We start from the raw sequence: 8,664 nt of genomic DNA, 5'->3' as shown, positions 1-8,664 counted from the left end.
TAAGGCGTTGATCTATCTTTTATATCTTTTTGTGAGCTGGTTTCATAACACATATTCAAATTTTGAAACATTCATTTGCTTTATATATATACACATAAGTCCAACTCTCAAATAATAAACACACTTTTAAATTAAGAAAACTTGGTGATGCTTATAATTATGTTAATTGGTTAGTAAATGTGTTTAGATTAATAAATATATTTGGTTAATTTTATTAAATATATTTAGATTTAGATTTGTATCTTCTCATACTTCATTTATTTTTCTTAATACATATGCTTAGATTCAAATATTGAAACATTCTTTTGCATTTTATATATACATAGGTCCAACTCTCGACTAAACATAGTTTTATATTACGAAAACTTGATGATGCTAATAGTTATGTTAATTGGTTAGTAAATATATTCAGATTAGTAAATATATTTTCCATTTGGTTAGTAATCATTTTTTTACTAAATATATTTATATTTATATTAGTATCTTCTCATACTAACTTTATTTTTCTTACGTCATACTTTCAAATTCAAATATTGAAACATTCATTCGCATTATATATATACATAAGTCCAACTCTTGACTAATAAAAACATTTTATATTGTGAAAACTTGTGGATGGCAATAGTTATGTAAATTGGTTAGTAAATATACTTAGATTAGTAAATATATTTTCCATTTGGTTAGTAATAAATGATTAATTGGTTATTAAATATATTTGGTTAGTAACAATTTTTTTACTAAATATATTTACATTTACCTTTGTATCTTCCCATACTTTATTTAGATTTAGATTTCTTTAGTTTACCATCACATACCTTTGGGGTGCCTCTCTAGCTAGTTTCCCTTTGGGATGTGATAAGAATTTTGTTGTAAACATGATAAAAATATGAGAAAAGATTTTCATATTGTATAATAAGAACCTAGAGCAACATTACCCATGGTACTTCTTTTCCCAAACATCGAAAATTAGTATATTATAGTTTAACTAAATATTTTTCTTATTATTACATATATTTTTTTATATATTATCAAAGAATCACCAATAACTTACAATGTTTTCTAATTTCATAGAAAATTAGCTAAGAATTTGCAATACTTTATATCCTAGTTAAAATTAGCCAAGTTTTAACAAAATTTTATAATTTAGGGATAGATTCGCCAAAAAAATATATATGTATATTATATTATTGAAAAAATAACCTATACATTTTTCTATATGCCATGGAGATTCACCCATTTATTATACATATAAATTTGGGGGGGTTTCTTAAATTTTTCCCTAGACATTTCATACCCCATCTGCCCAGTGGTAGTCATAAGTTCAAATGGCTAAAATCATCACATGCATATTCACAGCATATTATAGATCCCAGTGCCATTTGTAGTTCTAACTTCTATCATAACATTTCAAAGGTTGGCTAATTGATGTCGATTGTGTTCAGTTATTATTTATTAGCAATATTAATAATAATGTTCTATAGCTACATCAAGACTAAAACTAAAGCAAGATTCAGATTTAACTTAGGTATTAATACCATTCCTTGACTCATCCACTATTGTCTACTCAAGTGGGATTCTCTTATATGTTGAAGGCTCACATAAAGTCCCAACACTTGGTATCTAAGGTGTATCTTCCTACAAGTTCACTACCTTCATACATTTAACCCTTATTCATGCAGATTTTCCTTTGCAAGTCTAGATCTTGGAAATCTCTTTGATGACTCCTAATTTTTACCCCCAATAAGAAGAAACCCTTAAGTTATAAGTTCATCCGCATAAAGAGACCCTTCGAAGGTTTTGGGTATGTGATTATAAGATATATTGTTTCTTTTGGGGTTAGCCCATGAATCTCTTCTCTTCGCCCTAATTCTCACTCTATAAAACCTTGTGGGGAGACATTAACTGAGTCCATTGATGGTTCAAGTTTGATAAAAAGAAAAAAGTTACTCAAAACATTGGCATGCATATTTGTTCTCCCCCAAAACATATACACAAGTTTGGCTCTTAGCATAGGTTTAGTAGCACTTTTATACATAGTTGTTGGCTTGTTGGTTACCATGTCATTACCATGGGCTTAAGATTTTGAGATTATAGGTGTTGATGCATGGTTACTTCCTGGTATTTCATACATGCTATTACATTTGAATAAGAATTGTCTTTTCTAGGTGAAAACTTCATTTTTATTTTAGAATGGTATGTGTAGATTATTGGTTTCATTTTCAGCCTATATTATTTTATACTTGGTGCACATAGTGGTTTGAAATCTCAAATTATCTTTAACCCAAATATGGTATCCATTACAACTATAAAATTCATCAATTGATTTCCATTTTTTTCGAGTGACATTGCATAGGTCATATGTATGTTACTAGCTTAGATTTGTCTTTTCTTTCACATGATTGAGAGATACATATTTTTAGGTATGTTTGTGTGCCGAGGTCATATCCTTGTCGCACTTGTGGTAGTAATTCACCTTTTAGGGGCATCTTCTACATATTTGTATGAAAAAATTTCATTAAGGATACTTTTGAGGCATTTTCACACTTGTCAAGCCAAGAATTTCATATTTGGAGGCACAAAGAGGACACCACAACACATGAGCACATGGTTCAAGGTCAAGAAGACCATGGTCTAAGGAGAACTCTACATTGAAATGTATAGAAGAGACTAGTATCGTTGGGATTTCTATTGATATTTTGAAAAGTTGATAGAATATATCTCTTGAAGAGCACTTTGTCTTGAAGATAATTCTAGATCCTATTTCATGGATGCACAACTTTCTAAAATTTTCTCTAAAATTTTCTATTAAAAGGTTGATGAAAGAAATTTCTGTAAGCGACACCCCTTATACATGTCTCTAGAATATACTTTACTTCATATAAAGGGAGGGTACCTCACATAGAAATATCTAGAAGATTATCTTGAAGTATCCGTACTAAAAGAGGGTGTCCTAAGGGTTTCTAGAGAAATCTATGGGTTGTAAATTGAACCATAAAAGAGAGTCACATTGTAAGGTTTTTTCATTGTGGAGAAATACCTAGACCATTGGACCATAAGTGAAGATATCTTGCGGCACGCTGTAATTGTGAAGATAGCTGAGTCCGTCTGCCACGTCCAGAGTGATTTCCAGTGTGCGTCTCCAGCTCAGAAAGGGCGAATTTCTGTGAAGGCAGTCGGCCAGCGAGCCGTTGTCGGCATTCTCGAAGACCAGGTATGAATGTGTGTCGGAGACACAGAATCCCAACAGGCGAACCAGGTTGAAGTGGTGGAGCTTTTCAAGAATTCTGACATCCTGAGACACGTCGCGCTGCATTTTCTTGATCGCTACAGGGGTTTCGTCGATGGTGCCGCGGTAGACGGAGCCAGAAATTTTATTCGCCGAATTGAAATCCCCTGTCGCGGCTTCCAATTCTTTCAATTCGTACTGTGGTAAAGTTTGCCCAATTTTTCGCAATCCGACTGCAAGCTCGTCGGGCAACTCTGTCGGCGTCACAGTTGCCTGATTTGGTATCTTGATGTTCGAGCTCGGCTGCTCGGTGAGGTGTTGGCGTTTTCTTTTTCTTATCGCGAAGAGAATACAGCAAGCTGCCGCCGCGGCGACCACCGCAGCGGAGATTCCGACACCGAGGCCAAGGCGGAGTCCCCTGTTCGAGCCGCTATGCTTGCTTGGAGATGCAGGGATCGAGGTTGGGGGAGGGGGATTCGTGGGCGTCTTTTGCAGAGGAACCAAGAGGGTCGTGCTCGGGAAAATTGTTTCGCTCTTAGGGTTGAGATCGTTGGCATCCAGTAATTGCGCAGTCTTGGCTCCGTCTTGGCTATATTTGTTGGCTATGGTGTCCGGAGTGTCCCCCTCTCCGACCAAATAAGAGAGCAGGTACAGGATTCCTTGCCCGACCTGCGCAGGCGTCGGGCAGGCACATCTGACAGGGACTGTCATTCTCATACCAGACTGAAGGGTGGAACTAGCGCCCGAGTTCTGCTGCGTTATGGCCTGGCAAGTAGAAAGTCCCTCGTAGATATTGTTCGCCATTATTAAAACAGTGTCCCCGCTTCGGGTGAAGTAGGTTGCATTGACCTGCGAGTAATTTCCGGCACACGAACAGTTTATGGGAGCTATGATTTCTGTGTCGATGTCGAGGACCTGGGTGTCGGATCGCATGTTGATCTGGGCCATTTGGGACTGGTCGGAATTGAGGAGGGAGCTGATGTTTTGGAGGGACTGGTAGCCTGCTTGGGCTCTGTAAGTTGCGTAGGCCTGGCAGCTAAGATTTTGGCCATTGCAGGTGTAGCCGTACGAATTGTTTGGGGGATTAGGGTTTGAGCAGTCCGGGGGTTTCTCATACGTCTGCTGCCCCGACGCAATCAGACAAGATGCAAGAACAATTAGGAACCATCGCAGGCATCCCATTGTTTCCTTTCCTTGAGAAATTGCTCAGCCCAGCACCGCAGGGGTGAATTTTATGATGTTCTTCGGGTCGGTCCCAAGAATAAGTCAAGTCCACTGCACCCCATGGGAGCTGACGATATCTCTGGTTATCACCTGCCCGGGCATTTGACAGATGGAGGTTTGTTAAGGAATAAGGAGATCCCTTACTCAGTCGGGTGCCTTCAATCTTCTTACTCAGTCTTCGTAACATCATGGAATATGTTACATGCACTGGTGTTAAAAGGGGACTTGGTCCAAAGGATGGGATGGCATCTACTCTGGTTGCATATGTAAGTGCTTGCTTGTTCAGATTTCTTTTAATAATTTATTGAATGGAAAGATGCCATATTTGATTTTTAATAATGTAATAATAAAATTGATTTTAATATATATATATATATATATATATATATATATATATAAAAAGAGTGTATTGAAAGTATTGAATTCATTTTTAAATTAAAAATTATGATGGGATGGCATCTACTCTGGTTGCATATGTAAGTGCTGGCTTGTTCAGATTTCTTTTAATAATTTATTGAATGGAAAGATGCCATATTTGATTTTTAATAATGTAATAATAAAATTGATTTTAATATATATATATATATATATATATAAATATAAAAAGTGTATTGAAAGTATTGAATTCATTTGTAAATTAAAAATTATGTTTTGTAAGAATTCAAATGCATAATTATTAAATTAAGAAATAAATAGTTTTATTAACTATTTTTTTTTTTGTAAGCTAGGATGGTACTCTTTCTATTACTCGATCAAAAGAACATTACATCATATCAGAATCAGTAATTACCCGACCTCTAGGGGAAACCGGGTCATAACTCCACCTATAATTTTTAATCGCAGCCCAAAAATAGAAGGTCCACAGTCTGGTTGTCTTAGCTAGATAAACTATGCAGTCTTGAAACTTACTAAAGCTATGACTAAAGCTACTGCTCTGTACTACATGCTTTTTACTATCTTTAACAGGTACAAAGCTAAAACCAAAAAAATTGCTACAGTTTCTAAACATATCTCATATCATTCGTTGCCGCCATCAGGTTGCTGGTTTGCTGCTTCCGCTGGCGCTGGATGATCTCGATTCAGCATCTGCTGGATAGCCTCCAGCTTCTCATCTTGTTTAACCATTGCTATGCGAAGGAAGGTCAATTCGCTGCGAATGTCTGGACCCCCCTTAGCCAGAGCGACCATTTCTTTTGCCACCTGCTCCAGCGCTTTGGCCATTAGCCCCTTCATCACCCAGTAGATGTGGAGAGACTGTTTAAATAATGACATGCGCCCTCTAGTATGACCCGGGTCGTGGAGAAGAAATTCCCATTCTTCCATCTCCTCATCAGATTGCTCCTGAATCGATTCCTCTTCCAGATGTTGCATGACTCTGCGAACTGCAGGTTTGGAATTGCGGATGAAGGCCTTTTCGGCCCTGCGAATTCTATGGTTAACAGTCTCTTTTTGTTTTCTTCTATTCCCCTGGTCACGCCTGGAAGTCTCCCCTTCCACCTTACCTTTACCCTTCTGGCTTCTGGTTCGTTTTCCGTCCCGGTCTTTTTCCTTGTCAGGTGTCGAGCTACGCTTCCTCATGCCGTAGCGTCGGACCTTCGAGTCCTGTAAATCAGACAGTTCTGCCTTCGTCTGCTCCTTTCCTTCCTCCGCCGAGTTTTTGTGGTGGTACCTGCGTTCACTTCCTGCGTCCAGGGCTGTGTCTTCTTCCGAATCATCCTCAACTTCCCATACTGTAAAAGGTGGATCCTGCTGCATAATAACTTTGCCTTTACGGCTTCTGTTATCCTCCCCGACACTCTGATTCTCCTCCATCTGCCTTAGCTTCTGTCTGGTTTCCATAATGTCCGACGGTCGGACGCACCTCGTTCTCTGGTTACCTGGTGTGTTCACTGCTCTCTGATGACGCTCGATGGGAACCTCCGCACTTACCCAAATTGGAAACACGCACAACGCTTTCACGTTCAGCCGGCTTTGAGTATATATCAAATTCCTTTCCTTGGGGAATCCATTTAGCCCGGTTGTCAAATGCCGCCGGTAGCTCGCCGGTGAACCACTACACTCTGCCATCATATCCTTATTAATCCCCTCTGCTGTGAGGTCAGGCGTACCGCAGCCTTCACCTCTCATAGTTCGAACATTAATTAACTTACCTTGTGTGTACTGTTGCCCAACCGCTCCACCCGCCGTCGCTGTACTGCCACCGAGATCTTGATCCTTCGTCCTGCAATCTGAAATGATGATTGTATCAAATCCTAATTGAACCATTTCCTTGAAACGAGGTCTCCACCTCCCCTTATTAGTCCAGCTCACTGATCCGCTCATTGTCATTTGTGGCGTGATCATGATCGGCCTTAATTAAGTCCGCCAACTCTTTCCATTCCCGATTACCCTCCACAGCTCTCCATTGGCTATCCATGGTGTTGCCACGTCCTCTGCAGCCCCAATTGGCTAGCCAGTCCGCAGTCTGGTTCCCTTTTCTACGAACATGGCTAATGAGTCTATAATCGATGCGCTTAATGAAGTCTGCAATTTCTTGAATAATGCCCGCAGTGCGCCAGCTTTTGGTGACTTTCTCCCATCCCTGCCCATTATTGAGCCTCCTCAACATGTCCACAGCAATCTTCGAATCCCCTGTAATTTCCAGGTTGGTATAGCCGTTCCTAATGGCAATACGTAAACCTTGATGCAGGGCCCAGAACTCGGCCTCGTTATTGGTCATCTGCCCTCCCCAGTCTGCAAAAATCCACCTTACTTGGTGGTTGCTGTCTCTGAAGATTCCCCCGAAGCCAGCTTCGCCCGGGTTCCCCTTCGAGGCCCCGTCGAAGTTTAGCTTGACAAAATGATCTCTCGGATACCTGAACTTGTCTGGACTTTGAGTTCGCATGTCCTGGCTGGTCGAACATTTAAAGTGAACCATCTCCATTTTAAGATTTAACTTGTTCAAAATTTCCTGTTCTTCCGAGTTAGTTTTCCAGTCATCATTCTCCCATTTCTCGACAAGAATAGTCTCTCGCATACTCTCGACCACCCGATCCCAAATTACCTCTGGACCTTTCGCAGAATTCTGAAATACCCTCCTATTTCGTTCCTTCCAGACCATCCATAGTATGAAGGTAGAGATAAGGTTCCATGCCCTCTGGACAACCTTGCAATGAAAGGTTTCCTTGCTCCACTGGAAAACCAATTCAGTAAATTCTCTGGTATTAAATCCTGATTTGTTGAACAGTCGTTTAGTAGTCCTCCAAAGTTGCTCTGTGTAGGGGCATTTGACCAACAGATGATCTCTAGTCTCGGTATCGTTGTTGCATAGATAGCATCGTGAGGGGCCAATGAATCCCTTCTTCTGAATACGATCCCAGGTCAGAATTTTGTTTTTTGAAGCTAGCCAAACAAAAATGGACACCTTTGGCCACCAGTTACTTTCCCAGATTGTTTTCCATTCCAAATTCCTGTCACCTCTGTCTTGAGAATCCATTAAGTAATAAGCCTCCTTCGTTGTAAATATCCCCTTCATAGAGTATCCCCACCGGAGGATGTCTTTCCCATGTCGTTCTCTGATTTTCCTTGATCCCATTTCTTTTCTGTAATGTTCTTGGAGCTCTGGGGTAAGTTCACGATCCCATTCTGTCGGGTCCTCCCAGACTCTCCATCCCTCCGACAGTTCATTTGTTTTCCAATAATCCTTAACACTAGATCTGTTTCCTTCAATTCTACCTCGGATCTGCAGGAGGTCCTGACTGTTGTTCAGCCTTTCTCGTTGTTGCCACCTATCTTCCCAGAAGTTGGCTTCACTGCCTCCCCTGATTTCCCAGAAAGTATGCTTGCTAATCAGATCTCTGTTTTGGGAGGCAAGTTCCCAGATAGAGGAGCCTTTGGGGATTTCCTGTTGTCTTAGGATATCGGCCGGAGAATTTGGCATTCTGTATTTAGTCCTCCATATGTTTTTCCAGAGATCATTTCCACCACTGAGCCACCTCCACCACAATTTAGCTCCCAAAACCCTATTAAGAATTTCCGGGTCCCTTAGACCTAATCCTCCTTTTTCTTTTCGCTCTGTTAGCTGACTCCACGAGACCAGGGCCCATTTTTTCTTCTGATCAGAACCACTCCAAATGAATTTCCTTATGATTTCCCTGATTTTAGCACAAACCCCTGCTGGGGCAGCCATAATCGCTAATGGGTAGATAGGAATAGCCTGAAGGACCGACTTGGCA

At 40.1% G+C, this 8,664-nt stretch overlaps 1 protein-coding gene across 1 annotated transcript; it reads right to left on the bottom strand.

The window, feature by feature from the left end:
- Window positions 1–3,037: 3,037 nt before the first annotated feature.
- On the bottom strand, window positions 3,038–4,669 carry LOC149165049 (lysM domain receptor-like kinase 4). Its single transcript, XM_089429689.1, has one exon. The coding sequence runs from the start codon at window positions 4,406–4,408 to the stop codon at window positions 3,038–3,040; it is 1,371 nt and encodes a 456-aa protein (XP_089285815.1). The 5' UTR covers window positions 4,409–4,669.
- Window positions 4,670–8,664: the final 3,995 nt, after the last annotated feature.

This window comes from Pinus tabuliformis, chromosome 5_1 (genome assembly GCF_031772625.1).
Source record: "Pinus tabuliformis cultivar Carrire ecotype Pingquan chromosome 5_1, CPIR1, whole genome shotgun sequence".
In the NCBI taxonomy this organism is placed as follows: Eukaryota; Viridiplantae; Streptophyta; class Pinopsida; order Pinales; family Pinaceae; genus Pinus; species Pinus tabuliformis.
Note: the sequence above shows the minus strand (reverse complement) of the source record. Positions and strands in the feature narration are given on the sequence as shown.

Excerpts from the sequence above, each read along its gene's own strand:
- LOC149165049 (XM_089429689.1), bottom strand. The coding sequence starts at position 4,408 with ATGGGATGCCTGCGATGGTTCCTAATTGTTCTTGCATCTTGTCTGATT.